Below are 18,653 nucleotides of genomic sequence, written 5' to 3' on the forward strand. Positions count from 1 at the left end.
GATTACAGCTATTAATGCAAATAGCAAAATATTTGTTCTGTTCGATTTACCAAATCTATGCAGGGTTCCAAATAAAACAGTATCTTAAATTTTTAAGCTATTTGGTTGCTTAATATACACTTTTTTTGAAATTTAAACGAAATTTTGTTCAAAATTAACAAAAATTTGTGCTTAATAGGCATTTAATAGAGTAGCGTTAAAAGGTAGCGTTATATCGGCTAAAGAGTTTAGTGAAGAGTGTTTACACTTAACCATGATAACTTAATTCTTGTTACATGTTCGTATAAAGTAACTCGCAGAGTTTAAAACTTGTCTAGCAATGCTTATTGGTAAATAGAGGGCACTAAACATCACAAACTCTATAGAAGAAAACAAATAAGACATGGTTTAATAGTGAAATAGACTTTGTTGTAAGGATCTAATGTAAACAGTTTTTGTGGTTTTCGAAAAATCTGCAGAATTTATTATGAAGATGTATTAAGTATGTGTTTTAATATATAGCAAATGTGACTTACTTTAATTAGAACAGTGTTAAATTTTTAGCATTTTAATTTTATTTAATTGGTGATAAATGAGGTGAAGTAGTTAAAAAGTAAAAATACACATTTAACATTTCAAAAAACCAACTAAATTTTGTAAATTTCTTTTTTTTATCAAAGTTCTACTAGATGTAGGGAAGTTTGTAGAAAATAAAATAAACTCTGATTAGTAGTACAAACAAAGAAACTCCGGATACTTTTTAAACAGAATCTAAAAGGTATTCCGCTTTAACCAAAATAAAAGTTCAAATTAATTGTTTAATGTATGCATCAAAGAATATAGTATATTATGAACAATCGTTATATTGTGAACATTATTCGGCAATCTTTAAAATATATCAACCCTGGTTTTCAGTAGACAATGACGTAGATATAAAATTGAAAGAAAAGTTATAAAAACTTTTTTCCGAAACTAGATTTTCAATTTAATGTTTATTAATTTATTTAGTAGTGTTTTTCTTTGAAAAAAATACAATTTTAGACAAATAAGAGGTAATTAACAATTATATATATTAAACTACATCAAAATATTCATTATAAAGATTTTGCTTAAATTTGGTGCCGGTCAAGAGACCGGTGCCGGTTTCTTGATTTTATTTTTCGATTGTATCTAAGGTTATGTATTGAATATATTGTACAGATATATAAGTCTTTTGCTGAAAATTAAATAATTCATCAAAATGAGACCATATAACTATTAATTGTAAAAATTTTTCTCTTTTCCATATTAACAAAATTCTTTTTGTTTTGACATTTTGAATATTTTGCTGTCTGTCCATCAGTAGGCCGGTGTTTTAGAAAATTTTTATGTGAATCAAAAATTTTTACATTGTAATATGTCAATATCTGATATGTAGGTTTATCTTCACAAAACGGTTCGGACCACTAAATCAAGGCAATTCTATATGAAATGTTTCAAAATTTTTAAATCGGGTAAGTGCCAATTTATTTAAAAAATTTTATTAATATAATATATGTATGTTATGAAATTATTGGATTAAATAAGTTTCCAGAAACTTATGGATTTTAATCATCATCACAACTTGAAAGATTTGGATCTTTACGGTTATTTCTGACAAACAACCCTATAAATAGGCGCACTATTCATATTGACTTAAATAATAGCTTAGGCTGGGCTATTATGATATTTAAATTTGAATTCTTATTTTTCTTTAAAACATGGATGTGTCACCAAGATATTCAGCTTGGTATCCAGGATTATTGCTTAGTAGAGTAGGAAGAATGATGCAATTATGCTTGCAGTCGAATTAGGCTTGCATTTTCGCAACCGTATGGTAATATTGGTACCGGCCGAATATATTGTAACGCAGCGTTTAATGGCTCATTATATTCCAACTTGTTTCACAGGTAACCACGTAAAACCAGCAAGACTCATGCTTTCCTGAGAGACAATTGTTTGTATTTCCTTAAGGTAGAAATATATGTTTTCTTGCTCAAAACAAGTGATCGGTTAATATATTCGAAACAGTGCATTAACCAATATGACACACTTTATCGACAACTTTTGCAAGGTCAGAACCTTTTGTTCTTTTAGGTGATATTTTCAATAACTTAAGTTAATTTGTAGATTTAATCTGTGGTTTAGTGTGTCATGCGGAAACCAAATTATTTCGCTAGTTTTAATTTTTCTTAACCCAATCATATAGTTGAGCCGATGAAATTACGAACGAAAAATATGTGGGCTGATGTGATATTATATCACATATAAACCCTTGTTTGCAGTATACATTTTTCATAGTTTTCAAGTGGGTTGAAATGTATTCGAATTTAAAAATACTATTCACTATTGCTGCTATTAAAGGGGAATCGTTTTAGTCATAAAGTCTGGTCATAAAGTCAAAAACAAACGACATTTTTGATTTTAATTTTTTTATTTTAACAATAAGTTTAGTATCTGTTTTCTAAATAGTTACTTCATTACCATAATATTGATATTCCATTTCGACTGCACTCAAGTTTTCATATGACTTATATATAAGTTATAGAAAGCATCTGCTTTTGGTCTATGTATTGTTAATATTTTTTCAATAGAAAAGTACTGTAAAAAGTAGTCAATTAAGTCAACAATTATCTCATCTAACTTGACCTTACAGATGAACAGGTCATATAAGATAATTGCTAACCACATTATATTAGAATTTAATTTTTTTTTTTTATGGATAAGCTTTTTAAATATATTATCTTAAAAAAATACTATTTTTCCAAAAACCTTATGCTCTAGTGCAGTGCCAATTTCGCTTTATCAGTAGTCAAAATATACAGCCCCGTATGTGTGATGCAGTTACTAAGAATCGGTATACATGCGGGCTCTTTGGAAAAAGCTTCAATTTTTTTATTTTGAAAGATTTTATGTGTATTTGTTTAGAAATAAAAAAAAATTAAACTATTCACTAACAATATATAGACCAAGAAGTTAATAAAAAATAAAATTAAAATTGTGTCCACTAAAATAGAAACGCTATGCCAATACCTATTATTCCATAGTTATAAAATTATTTACTGCAAATAAAAGTTTGTCATATTTATATTACAAATATCAGATTAAGAAATATCCGTTCCCTTTTTTTGTGTTAATAATTATTTAGAGGTGGCTGTCCTCATAGTTTTGGCCACAATTCACCATGGGTCACCGCACCACATGCCCATGGAATTTAAAAATACCATCTTCTTTTTTTAATATCATTAATTTTAACAGACCTTTAAATAAAAGTTTTTATTCCTATAATAACAATTTTGTTCACTTTTTACTTTTTTTTCAGAAAATTCAGTGGGTGTCACAAATCATTGAAGAAGTAAGTATTGAATTTAGTGCGAACCTTCTAACAAATGTTTTTTTTTTTCTTTGAATTAATTTAATTCAATTTAGAAGATAAATGTAGAAATAAATCTGTACTCACTCAATTTGCCATTCAAGGTATTAAAATATTGAACAAATAATGGATCAAAAATGCAATTTGCCTGAAAATGAAACAGAGTTTAGTAAGAACATGAAGGAATTGCAGTCACTATTGGCCGATGTAAACAAGGAGTTAGCGCCCCTCTGTAAGAAATGTGCTGTAAAAAAATCATCACAATGTAGTGCTATAGACAAGATAGACGAAAAACCTCATTCAACGAGTACTGAAACAGGTGCTCGTCTGATCGCTGGTGATAATAAAAAAAAATTTAATGGAACCATACAAAACAATGTGAGTACTATTATTAAAAAAAATATTCATTAAACATATTAAAAGCTTGTTTCCTACAGAGAAAGGTTTTTTCTAATCAACTGGGATCAACTGAAAGTAAAAACGTAGCTGAGAAAAGCAAAATCGATGTACCAATGGAGACTAAATCAGAACTGGAACTATCGAAGTCCTCGCAATCAGATTTATACGAATATATCGATTTACCATCAACATCAAGAGCTGCAAAGCACAAGGAAGAAAAGAAAATATTTCAAAAGAAAAGTCCATTAAATTTACTAAACTCAAGTTATCAGCTAACCAATTTACGAAGAGATAAATACGTCGAACTGAAGTTAATTTCTAGCACCACATCTTTCGAAGAACGTTTGAATCAAATTTACTCAAAACAAAAGGAAGATGAAATTTATAATTTACCAATACTTTCATATAAAGCCTACACAAATATGATTAATATTAGTGAAAAGAAAGTAGAAGAAAAAGAAGAAGATAGTGTAACAATAGCAAAGCTGATATTACAAAATAAATTTTTTCGACAGACTACCGAAGAACCAGAAGAAATTGTTAAAGAAGTGCCAGATAAACTAGAGTTACGTGTAGGACCTTTCAAAACAATCGATCACGAAAAGCTCAGAAATATTAACGAGAATATAGAAAGGCGTTGGACAACAATGTTAAGTCCGCAAGCACGCCTTCGTAAATCATTATTAAATTTATATAGAAAAGATCAAGATAGAGAGCATAAAAAGCGTAAAACAGTACGAAAACAAAGAAAATTGGAAGGTGGTCAAGATGGACAAAATGGACAATATGTAAAAAGAAACCCTTTGCGATTGGAAAGAAAACAGTCAACTCAAAAATTACAATTAATTGATTTATATATACGCAATGACAAGAAAAAAATTCAGAGTGTCGTTGAGGCTAAGACACAAAGAGAAAATCAGTTTAAGCAGATGATTGAAAAGTACTTTTCCAAGCATGTACCACTAAAAGACCTGGAGACAAATTTTGACAGTGATTATTTTCATGGCCGATTTGTTGATACTTTTGATACTGATGTGTATTCGGGATCCGATTATGACTCCGAAGATGATGATAATGGTTCTTTTGATGAATTAAGCTCAGACACAAATATTGGTTCTGCCTTTTCCATAACTGGCCTATCAGATCCAGCAGCTACACAAAGGTTAACAGACCTTCACAATGAATATATCGAACGTGCGACCAAAGCACACGAAAAAGGGCAAATATTTTTCATTCATGGGCATTTCACAGCACTTCGCAAAGAATTTCATCGTCGTGGTTGGTTGGAAAAGCTTCCTGAGCATCGCTTTTCTTCATTGCAGGATCTGCCGGATGCCGTCTTATTATATAATGCAAGAAAGGGAAATAATTACGAAATTGTTATGATTTCAAGAGTTCTAGCAAAATATCCTCCTGTATTTATATGGCAACCGAAATTCATAACGGATATAACAATTAAAAGCATAGGTGATGTTGTAAATGGATCTTATCCGCATAGAAATCGAGTATATAGGGGATATGATACAGATTTCACGTCGAAAGTTGGTTTAATTGGTTGCACAAAAGAAGATACGTGTGATAATGATAGATACCCGCGTGTATACCGAATCTGTGATTCCCAACGTGAACAAGAACTTTTCGTAAAAGATTTCCGTCGAACACAGTGCAGATCACTTTTAAGATACCTATGCAAACATTTTACAAACAGCCAAAAAGTTATTGATGAGAAAGTGGGGACAATACCGGCATCTGTTGCATATTTTGCGCTTGAAGTATTTAAAGAAGAATATTTTACTGGAACTAATAACGTCAATGAGAAGAAAGGTTCAATCTTTGAAAAAAAAACTAATGATCAATGGAATGATTTTATTTTATCATCAAATAATGTAATACATTCCAAATGCAAATTAAAAATGAATTTACCTATGCTCAATGATGTTGTGAATATCGTGAAACCGTGTCTGCGTTCGCTTGAAGAAAATACTCGTAATATAAAATGGGAAGGCCATAAAAATATCTGGTTGTTAAAACCAGGTTTCAGATGCCGTGGTATGGGTATACTTCTTACAAGGGATGTGGAATATGTATTACGAGTAGTTAATGCCAGAAACAGTCAAAGTTATATTGTGCAAAAATATATCGGTAAGTTTTCACAGTTATCAAAATATATATATCCAATATTATTTCATACTAATATATTCTGTGTATATTTGTTAATATTTTCAGAGCGCCCTTTGTTAATCTATAACACGAAATTCGACATAAGAATGTATTTCATATATCGTATAGAAGCGGAATTTATATCAGTTTGGTTATATGATGACTTTTACTTACGATTTAGCTCACAAACATTCAGTTTGAATGATTTAAGAGAGTCGGTTCATTTGACTAATAATTCCGTGCAAAAAAAATACTCAAATAGTACAACTCGCGATAAACGATTGCCTCCGTGCAATATGTGGGGTCAAGTGGAATTTTTAAAGTATCTGGATTCTCAAGGCAAATATGATTTGTGGAAAAGACAAATAATTCCGAGGATTCGTGCGATTATTGTTTCGATTGTCACAGCAAGTCTTAAGGAAACAGATCTAATTCCAAACACCTACGAGCTATTTGGATGTGATTTTATGCTGGACCAAGACTACTTTCCCATACTTATAGAAATAAATTCATCGCCTGATTTAACCCACTCCACACATGTTACTGCAGCCGTGTGTCCAAAGGTGCTAACTGATTTAGTCAAAGTTGTTGTAGATTACCCAAGCAAAAAGCAAAACGGTGCACCTTTCAATTTAATACATCGTTTTCATTATGACTGATTGCATAAAGCCGCATCACACAGTCAAATAAAAAAGTAAATGCTAACTACTGTCGCAACACATCCTTCAGGACAACTAACACCACAGATTAGTCAACATGCTAACACCCTATAAAAGGTGATAAGAATTGGATAACGAGTGAAGGATTTAAAAAATAAAATTTGTACTTATATTCATTATAAATTGCATTGAATTTTTAAAAAAGGTGCCAACCACGTAAGCCGAATGCCTATCGTTAACACCATCAATCAAAAGTTTTAAAGTTATATGGAAATGGTAATGCAACAAACATTTTTCTCGCATTATTGATCAAAAATATCATTTGGAATAGAAAAGTTCAATTTTTAATACTTCAAAAAGAGATATGGTTCCAAATAGACCAAATATGACTACGATGAGTCTAAATCGGACAGAACTCCAACCGCTAATAATCGGAAAGTTTTGACACTACTATAAAAATTATTTGTAACAAAAAGAACATCACCGGTTTACCAATTATTACAACTACAAGAAACCTAAAGCCTTAACTAACAAAATTTTGATCAAAATTTCTGTAAAGTTTTTAATTATTTCAAAATTATATACAGTCTATATAAAGTTTCGGATATGAGGTTGTTTTATTTCTAGAAAAATAATATCTAAAGTTATTGCAGTTGTGGTCGGAGAATAAACGTTGGAAGTTCGTTGATGTAAACATATATATGTATACATATATTCGTAAATAATTACCGGAATTACCGTAAATTATAATACATTTTTTGTTAACTTAACAATATTTGACTGGTTCGATTTTATTGCTTTAATTACTCAGATTTCAATAACTTTTATGAAGATTATGTTTTATAAAGTATACCACTGATCTAAAATTTTCTAGACGCATTTTCTTACCGACCTGACCGAGGTGTCATCTTGTTAAATTAGACAAGTTTATAGAAGTTTCAGATTGCTTTATTTTTACCTAATGAGGAGTCGTTCTGTTTTGACTTTGTTCGGGGCACATTTTCTTACTGACCTGACCGAGTTGTCATCCTGTTAAATTAGGCAAGCTTATAGAAGTTTCAGATTGGTTCATCTTTATCTAATGAGGAGTCGTTCCTTTCTACGTTATTGATATACTGATTACGATTACGTTTAGTCTATGTATGAACAAACGCCAATCCTGTAGCCCCACAAAAGGCCATTATTTTGGCTTTAATTAGATTTTTAATTTCGTTTATATTTTCAGAGAGCGAAAATCAAAAACAGCGGCAGATGAGAATATCATTAAGAGCTACAGCTTTAATTAATGATCTTGTTATAAAGTATAAAGATCACGCAACTGTTATAACAGAGTACTGTTTAGTCCTTTAAAAACATTGGAAACAGATGATTTTTATTTAGTTGATAAAAACAAAATTCAAAAAGAAAAAGTCGAAGGTAGGAAGGACGATACAGTACATATTGAAGAAATTGTTAGAAAATATTTGCGAAGAATTATACCAAATGAGCATATCACTATTTGATTCGACCTCATAAATCAACTTATCTCAGGCATGTTTTTCCCACAACAAACTAAGCAAAAGACACAGCAAACAGTATAAAATATTATATTTCATTAAAGGTTCTAAGAACGGCCACGTCTACGTCTCGGTGCCGTTCGTCAATTTCGACAACCAAGTGCTGTTCACTACCACCAAAGGGACTACAAAATTACCGCAGACTACAATAATAATATATTTTTCGAAAAAGTTTATTTTATGATCAATTGAAAGTCATTGGATGTGATATTGCAAGATATATCGCTAGACGCGAAAAATGTCCGTTTTACTTGTTTTGTGACCTAGTTGTTAGGGCTGGTAATGTTACATTATCCTTAGATATTTATAATATTAGCATTTTTGGTACTTTAAGTTAGATGAAACAAACTATAGTGTTTTTATGGTATGAATTTCAGTGATTGTAAAAATTCGTCAAAAAGGTTCAATTTAGTCAGTTCTTTACGAATTCTGAATAATGTGTTTCATTTTCTTTTTCTATAAAGTAACTTTTGCACACCATTTGGTTTTGAAAAATAAATATTTTTTCGAACTACTCCAGCGTACACCTCTCATCATTAATGTAAAAAATTATAATGTATCATATATATGACAGAAAAAAACAAAATGTTCTTATAATTGCATTTAGATCGCTATTACCGACAATACTGGACTTCATGAACAATACTGGTTTGATTGCCTCTGATGCATACATGATTGAAGAACCTAGGCGGGCGTGTCATATCAAATCAACAAATAGGACTCCGTAATGTAGATTAATAGATTAATATTACAATTTATAGAACACTAGGACAAGTCCTTGAAGCGGGATATCATAGATCATTAGGCCGTAGAACCATAGTCCAAAAGCATAAAAATTAAATTAATTTTTAATGTACGTTTTGATGAAATTAAATTTCTAATATAAACTGTTGTTTTGAATAGAGAGGTTTTTATCGAACAGTAGTGAATTTTTTGTGACTACAAGTGAAATATAATAATAATATTGTAGTAGTAGAATTCGATCTTTTTGTCATAATATGAAAGCATACAAATAACATCTGTATTAATGACATAAGCTGATCTAATCAAATGAAATATATATTTTATATATATATATACATTTTACTTGCAGTCTTAAGTAGAATTCAGGCAGGTAGAACTCGTGCCCTGCCAAATTTGAAGCTCAGAGTCAATAAAATTTGGCAGGGTACGAGTTGATGAAGGGTATTTGGCAATACTCGACACTGCTGTAGAGTAAGCCAAAAATTCAATTAATTAAAATAATATAAAAAGAAATTTTTCTTGTAATCACTCTTCGAAATCTTTTTACCATATATACATATTATATATATTTATATCAAATTAATACAAATAGATTTTAGTATGTTTCTTAAAGTAAGACTGCAATAAAATTGTGAAAACTTTGACATTCAGATTTTGAATAGAATACGATTTCAATTTCTTCACACATCCTACAGTTATTGAATAGTTTGGTACATCAACAGTTTGAGTTCCTAGAACTGCCAGCAAATTAAAAGTGAAACTTATTATCCTTGCCAGTAAGTATTTTGACAGAATAGGCATATGAATTTATTGTTGGGAGCAAAGCTCACACAAAGGAAGATTTCAAGTTGAAATTGCCTTTAAAACACTCGCTGCTGATTGCCTGCGCTATGGACAAGTCATTAGATACTTAACATAACATCTCCAAGCCTTAGATCACTCTAATGTCACGGATGTTTTATGGGCTTCTCTAACCATATTGGTAGTTCATACAACATTTTAAGAGACTTTTTCAAGCAACTTCGAAATATTTATAGCACTAAAGTAATTTTCACTTAGGCTTGCAAACGCTTTAGTTTACCGCAGTATAAATCACTTTTCATGTGCGCTCATTAACTTCAAGCACTTTTCGTTTACCCAGATGAGTCTAGGAATACATATATTTATCACTTATCTGTACATACATCAGCACATATTGTGCTATTAGTTTCGTTTTTTAGTTCCTCTTTTAGCTGAACAAAGTGACAGTTAAAGGCTTGAATAAATGTTTACTCTATTGAATAATTGCGAGGATATAATTGCTAGGAGATATTAATGAATCTGTCTATTTAGGCAATTTTCTGAATAGCCAAGTAATTGCCATATATACACTGTTAGTTGTTTCCAACTCAACTGAAGCTAACTAAAATGGTCACAGTTTCACTCGATTTTGTAACTGAAGAAGGCAAAACCTTTGAAATGGGAAAACCCGAACCGTTGAGATAGCGAAATAGTGTCTTTTATTTCCTGTTGCTTTTTATTGACAAAATTCTATTACGCTATAAACACCTTTTCGAGTATGCAAAACGTGTCTGATAGGTATTGTAGCTTTTAATTTAATGCCTACAAAAAAAAAACAACGATTGCATATAATTACTACCTTTTAATTGCTTTGGAACTGGTTGATAAGGCATACCTCTTCTCTATGAGTTTTCCTCTTATTTGTAATTAAAGTTTTCTAAATGACATTAATTACACTGACATAAAATGTTCGATTGTTTTAATGATGGATTCACTTCTTTCTCGATTCTGGGTAATTATTTCAAAGTGTCTGAAGAATAAATAAAGTTTTAGATGTGCTGTTTTGTATATTTTTTTATAGAAGTGTATTAATTTTTATGGCATATGTTACAAATAGATATAATTCGTTTTTACATTACGACTTTATTTATAGTTGTAGCACAAAAAAAAATAGTTTAGTCCATAAAAACTTATGGGAAACTGACAGTACTAAATACAATATATTCGTAGTTTGCAAGAACACAATTAGAATAAATAATTTAAAAAATATAATACATGTATGTATTATCTTTATTAAATCCCTTAATTTTACCAATTGCAGTTTGTTATATAAATTAATGATTATAAATTATTATAGATTATTGTATTATAGCATCATTATTATTGAGTTGTTTATACATCGTTACTAAATTCTAATTTTACGATTTTCGACTTCAACCAATCGTTGTTGGAAGATCATCTCCACCACGATAATGCCAGCTTCTACACATCAGTTCAAACAAGAGCACCCAAAAGAGCACCCAAAACGTCGAATTGTTGGATCATCTGCCTTACAGTCTCGACTTGACACCCCATGGCTTCTTCTAATTTCTAAATATTGAGAAAATAATGCGTGGCGAACATTTTACTACCTACGAACAGGTCGTTGAGACATTCAAAACACTTATTTTGGAGATTTCAATTTCAAAGTGGCAAAATTGTTTCGAAAATTGGTTCAATCAAATGTAAAAATGTATTGATCATCATAGCGAATACTTTGAAAAATAACGAAACTATTTTTACTGATTACTCACTTTGTTTGCACTGCTAGGCTAGACTTAAATCTCTGCATCCCAATTGCCTACTGAGCTCATAGTAGCACTTATTAGCAATAAAGATTATTCTCTTTTAATCTCTAGATTGACATCGTTATTGTTTGTTACGTTATGCCAAGTTAGATGAAATCCTTGACAGATTTTAAAGTCTAGTCGCCCGACAATAGCTTAGCATCCGAGCGCTGTATATTATTACCAGTAGTCGACATACATTTCCTTTTAATCTTATACACCACTTAGCCCAAATTCGTATATTCCTTTTTGGATAGCAGTAAAGGTAGCTATAACATCTCACTTATAAGGCCCAATGAAGTCTTTGTCTGGACACATTTGTAGAATATTGTGTCATTACCAAAATTGTATCAGAATTCTTTGAAAACCACTGGTTGCAGTTAATTTGTTACTTTTCTGAAATCGTTGATTAAAAAAAGTCAAGACTAAAAAAGAAAGGAAATTACTAAGCCTTAGAATCTATAAAACTAAATTTCAAGTTGTATATAATTCTTAATATTTTCAAACTTCTTCAACATTTCCCCTCCACATTCGAAAAAAAACATTGTAATATGTTTTTAATACAATATAAAAGAAAAGATAATCATTTACTCTTAGTTCTTAAAGATCTTGTCACTATAGTTTTTAGTTAAATAATTTGAAACTGAGGAATATAGTCTGGTAATTGAACACTTAGACAGAAATTTATGCATTGGAATCTGTTGAACTATATATAATAACATTAAGTAATATACATCATTTCTCATCTTAGTTATTTTACAATTCATGTAATTTATTAAGAAATATAATTCGAAATTATTTGAATTTTTTTTCTTAATATTAACTACTTTAAGAGCAACAAATCCAGCATAAAAAATTCAAGCAAAAGCATTTATGATCTAATGAGTGCTGCCCAAAGCAGTAATAATTGCTACAAGAAGAAAAAATCCACAATTCATCCTTTGCGGAGGATGATCAGAAAGTCTGCAGCGCTCAAGTTGCATGTCGAAAGATAAATTCCTTTCTTGGCGCATTGACGGCAATCATTGTGCCAATAAGAGGAGTGAATTATTAATGTATTTTTTCATCTCTCTTTATTTTCAGTTTTTTCGGTTTTTTTCTTCATTTCGGTTAAGTAGACACAATTACCGGGTTCTCACTGCGAGAACTTACTTTAATCCAAAATAAATTTCGCAGATGCATGATTTTCATTCATTTGAGGCGTATTAAGTGCTTTAGTCAGTCTAATTAAGGAAGGAGTAACTAATTTACTTGTACGGTTGAGCTGCTAAGTAACGAATTTGACGTTTTAGTAATGCCAGTCAAGTTTTGAAATATTACGTACAATTTTTTATCCTACACTAAAAATGCTTGGTATATAATAAGACAGTGGTTATCCTTTTCAAAATAGCTTATTTAAGACTACAAAACGAATCTTAATCTAAAACTGACGCTTGATATTATCTGTAAGTTAAATGTCTTTAACAACTACCAACTGCCAATGTTGCTGAAATCCAAAAAAAAACTCTTTATTCTATTCATTCGATTAACACTGCTAAGATTCAGTGGAATCAAATATAATTATCTAGGAATTCAGATTTGAATAAAAAAAAGCTAACTTTTAATTATTTCTTGACGGCTACAATATTACAATAGATTTCGACTTAAAAAAATTAATAATTATAATAATAGAGTTTAAAATAACAGAACATTTTAAAAATTAAATACAGAGATTATGACATATTCACCAATAATAAAATATATACTATATTATACGACAAAAAACTCTCCACTTTAACTTTCAAATACTCTTACGCTGAACTCAGTTTTGTAAGCCACATATCTGGGTCTCTGACAAGTTATAAAATCAACATTTTAAATGGTTAATAAAATTTTTAATGTTAAGTAATACGAATATCGTGCCTTATTTAAACTTGCTACCAATAAATATACTAGAATTTCGCCATTAGATATCCTCTCTCAACATTCTGCTTTCCTGTCAAAATGAGTGATTTCTCAAATCGTTTTTCGTCAACAGTTCTTTTTTTGAAAGGAAAGCAGGCGAAACTTGGAGACAACTGTCTAAACGAAAGCAAGTTCACTAAAACGACAAAATTCTTGGACAACTGTATAGCCCATAAATATTAATCTATAAATTGGAAGCAAGTTCACTAAAAAGACAAAATTCGCATCTCTTAAAATAAAAACTTTTTATTAACCTATTAAACCCCAAATTTTTGTCCTTAACTTTTTTTCTACAGATTAAAAAAAACAACCTTTTTGAAAAAGAAAGAAAAGAATTTGAGGACAGCTACCTAAGGTAGAACTAGTGATCTATATATTTGAAGCAAGTTTATTGAAAATACAAAATTTTTATTAAACGTTTCAGATCCAAATTTTGGGATTTCAAGTTTTTTTCTAGAGACTTTTTTAGATTTATTTCTCTCTTTGTGAGAAAGAAAAACGGTAATTTGGGAACAGGTGTCTTATCCAAAAAATTTTATTTACTTATTCGAAGTTAGTTTACTGAGAAAACAAAATTTTTATCTCTTAAAATAAATACTTCTTTTTAACCCCTTAAAACCCAAATTTTTAAACTTTAACTTATTTCTGCAAATTTTAAAAAAATTTTATGGACAACTGTTTAGCCCATAAATATTAATCTATAAATTGGAAGCAAGTTTACTGGAAACATAAAATTCGTGTCTCTTAAAGTAAAAATTTTTCATTAACCTTTTAAAACCTCAACTTTTGACCTTAACTTTTTTTTTATATATTATAAAAAACATTTTATTTTTGAAAAGGAAAGGAATTTAAGGACATCTGTATAAGCCAAAAATATTGATCTCTAAATAAGAAACAAGTTTACTGAAAGTGCAAAATTCATTATCTTGAAATATAAATTTTTTATTAACCCTTTACAAACTTAAGTTTGAAATCCAAAAACAAAAAGTTTAAATAGACTGCTCTTTTGTTTCTAAAGTAGGGTGGTCTTATGTAGGTTTTATCCTATCTATATCTTATCTATTATCTTATTTATTATCTAATCTATTATCTATACCATTTATGTTTTATCTATGTTTTAACTACAGTTAAAGATGGACACAGTGAGCTTTTGGATTACGTTGATATATTTAATAAAAAATTAATTATTTGGGGTTAATGCTTCACATCCATTTTCACTTAAATAAAATATTTCAACAGTTAATTTATGTCGAAACCCAAAACCAAAACAAGAGCACTAGGAACTAGTATACAGTGAACACATGGCGAAGGACCTAGAAGTCCCGTTTAAAATTTATTTTGTTGTTAACTCACAAATAAATAACTAAATACATTGAACTTTGATGATTAAATGATAGATGTATATCGATGACATCTTTTTGTTTATTGCAATCTTCTTTAAGGCACATAAAATAATGCTTCTCCAAAATGATAGGTGATCATAACTCAAGGATGATAACCCTTATCTTTGTGCAGTACATTCGGAAATCACGTTAGATCAACTCAGATAATTAAGATTGGGGGAAAAAACGATCTTACACTTAGGGCTGGTTTCACAGCTTTGACTTAAGTCTCAAAAATAATTTGAATTATGTTCAAGTGATCATATTTGAGGACATAAATAATGTTATTATTATAGATGATTCTGAAACCGGTGCTTAGTCAGCGAAATTGACGATTGACTTTATAAAGCTCCTGTTACCGTCTTTAAAATTAAGATATTGTAAGTCGATATGAACCACATTTGCGATTTCATCCATCCAGTATAATCAAGTAGATCATTGTACAATAAACTTTTCATATAATAATATAATTTATGAAGAATCATTAATTTATAATGATTCATTCATGGAGTGCTTCAATGCTGAAAATCTAATGAATGATAAATATCTAATAAAATTTTTCTATAATTTTTTCAATTGGATATATACGTGTATGCCTAATAAAGTATTCGGTATATTTTCTAATACATAAATAAAATTGTCCAAGTGCGATTTGATTTCATTTCGAGATATACTCAATTCATTATCACGCTTGCAAAGTCCATTTTTCTATACAAAATTGCTATAATTTGTAATTTTATTCAATTTGGGCATCTTGTGGACTGTAAATTGAAAGAATAAAATAAATTCATAAGATTGATGAAAAAATAAAACGCGCAAAAAGTACCCCCTAGGGTAATATTTGTTAATATAATGAAAAAAAAATGTATCTTTCGCATATACTCGGATGTTTGCGAATAAAAGAAATTCAAAAGTGTAAGAAAAAAAGAATAAGTGTGATTAACATTAACTCAAAATAATACTCAAACGCTGGAAAATGTGTATGAAAATAAGAAGTTCCACTGCACTGCGGACACCAATTGACCATCATCCGTACGGTGCAGCACCGTAGGATGGCAGCAATACAGCAATGCAGCAATGCAGCAATGAAGCAATGCAGTAAGACAACAAGGTATCAAGGCAGCAAGGCAACAAGGCAGAATGGCAGCAATATAGGTAAACATCATTACCAAGTCACGACAAATTCTTCTCTCCCATAGACTTTATTATATTTGTCTGCGAAGGTAGGTTCGAAGGTTCGCCACAACAAAGTAACATCAAATTCCGTTTTTGGTCAATTTGGCAAAGACACTTAATATGGTGTTAGAAAAGCGCACATTCTCTTTGAAAAATTGGTGGGGGCAAGAAGGTGATAGATATTCACGGTACAAATGCGACACTAAAAGGCATCAGCTGCAAATCGGAAACAATGTTGCAGATAAGCTCGCAACTGCATTTGCAGCACAAAAAGTTTCATGTTATTAGTGCCCATAAACGGGGGAAGGTGCGAAAATTACAAATGCAAACAATAGGCTTGAACTCAAACGTAAAGGTATACATCAGTACATTTTAAATTATACATTGTATTGTCGTACAGATAAAATTTATAATAATGATCACTTGAGGAAAATCTTTTTAATAACAGTAAAGCAAATTTATTCTACTCAGAAATTATTTATTACTGCATTGTATCGTATTGACTTAACAGAGTTAGCCATAGCTTAGATACTAGATACCCTGCCAAAATCATAAACGAGCAAAACTTAAATTGCAAATATACAGTAATTGCAATTATAAAGGGTCAGACATTTTGTGGACTTGATATGGCAACACGTTTCTTGACATTGTAGTTACAATAATGATTATCAAGTTTTTCAATTACTTAATCAACCACTTTTCAATCAATAAATATCTTTATGCATTTTCTACAATATAAAGTATTTGTAAGTCACATGCTAAGTAAACCTAGAAATGGTTCGTACGAAGCAAGCGATCAGAGACATGAACGTATGCGGCATATAACTTGTAGAGACTATTATAATGTTATCACCAAAGACTAATACCAAGTTCCCACTGCAACTTATTATCATCAACTTATGGTAAACAAATTAAGATTTGGTCGATTCCATTGGTATAAGTTGATTTATGTTTAATGTGTCAAATATATCACATCATTTCTATAATTTCCCTTTGGAAAAACATATTTTAAAATGTTGTATTCGACATTTTTGATATAAATTCCTTTTTTCTTATACTTAACTTAGTTAAAAAGCACGAAAGCTAATTTTTAATCAAATTAATAATCAAATTTTATTAGCGATCTAATATCAACTGCAACTGGTCTAATTAAATGCAGATTAAAACCACTTATGTGAATGAAATTAAGATTTGGTCGTTTCCATTGGCTTAAGTTGATTTATGCACGTGGATATGAATTTTCTCTTGTGGAAAATTTATTTTTAAGGATTGCTATACATATAAATATATGTATAATGAATAAAAAAAAAATTATATTTTCACCGAAAAAACTACATTTGTTTAATGGGTGCTCTGAAGTGTTGAGTTAGATTTAAATACTGCATGAAAAAAAGTTCGGTTATACAAAATTAATACATATTTTTCGAGAATATGAACACTCTTAGGCGTAAAGTTTAATACATACAAGAAAAAATTTATGCCATAAAAAAATTGTACATCGAACTAGTTGTAGATATTAACTGAAAACACTAAATTCTGGCAATAAAAATAAATTTTAATAGGTGAATCATATTAGGACGTTGATATAGATAGCTATTAATTATGAAAGAAAATTGTATTTTTATAAAATAATATTAGTCATAAAAACATTTAATTTTGCTTTAATTTTGCTTTCTGGTTACTTGTAAGAAAACTCGACATTATTCTTAATATTCTAAACGAATACCATGTTTCCATTGATTTCATTTAAGCAGTGTTGCTCACTGAGGCTGCTAATGAGGATAATTTACCATACAAAAGGCTTTCATACAAATGAGCTCATTATAAATAAATTAACTGTTTTTTAAAACAAATGCAACTCTTAAAAATAAATTTCCCACTAGAGAAATCACCCAAATTTGTAATATTTATATATTTTTCATGCATAAATGAGCTTACACCAATAGAAACGACCAACAGTCAATCAATAACCCTGTGGTTACTTCGTTAATATGGTGGGGACGCAATAATATAGTAAGCGTAATAATACCAAAATGGATGGATACAGTAATCAAATAGAGCATCTCAAGTCGATTAAGTTAAGAGTAAATGAACTTAAAAGCAACGGAGGATAAGCTAATGGTCAGTTGAACAACAAACATGCTAATGTAAAACGAATATAGTACCTTGTGGATATATTTAAAGCTACAAAGACAAAACATAAAACTCTAGATTAAAATATTAGTGATAGTAATAACGCTGTAAGATGAAAACCACTGGTAGTCATGTCAATCTGTTAACACAAACCTAGCGATCGATCGGAATTATGTGAGACAAAAGTGGAGGAAGAAGGAGTTTTAAATTGAAACACAGAATATTAGATCATTAAATAAAAAAGAACTGGAAATTGTTGAAGAAATACAGACATAGAAAGAAGGATAATTAATAATCAATAAAGTTAAATGGAAACAAATCAGAAAGATCCAAATTCAAGAAAATTATATTGTTCTGAGAGTATTAATTGGTGTCTGGTAATCGGTATTATTGCATCAATAAACGTCAATATAAAATATAGGGGTCGATTTAAATATACTATTCAACGAAAGGAATATCAATAAAAGATAGGAACTTATTCTACGATAATATATACAGTGACATATATAATATATACACACCAG

At 29.9% G+C, this 18,653-nt stretch overlaps 1 protein-coding gene across 1 annotated transcript; it reads left to right on the forward strand.

Moving 5' to 3' along the window:
• The first annotated feature begins 991 nt into the window (after positions 1–991).
• LOC119689746 (tubulin glycylase 3B-like) lies at positions 992–7,187 on the forward strand. Its single transcript, XM_038104643.1, has 6 exons — positions 992–1,031; positions 1,397–1,472; positions 3,320–3,352; positions 3,475–3,748; positions 3,808–5,911; positions 5,996–7,187. The coding sequence occupies exons 4-6, from the start codon at positions 3,497–3,499 to the stop codon at positions 6,586–6,588; spliced, it is 2,949 nt and encodes a 982-aa protein (XP_037960571.1). The 5' UTR covers positions 992–1,031; positions 1,397–1,472; positions 3,320–3,352; positions 3,475–3,496; the 3' UTR covers positions 6,589–7,187.
• Positions 7,188–18,653: the final 11,466 nt, after the last annotated feature.

Source organism: Teleopsis dalmanni, chromosome X, assembly GCF_002237135.1.
Source record: "Teleopsis dalmanni isolate 2A chromosome X, ASM223713v2, whole genome shotgun sequence".
NCBI classification, from domain to species: Eukaryota; Metazoa; Arthropoda; class Insecta; order Diptera; family Diopsidae; genus Teleopsis; species Teleopsis dalmanni.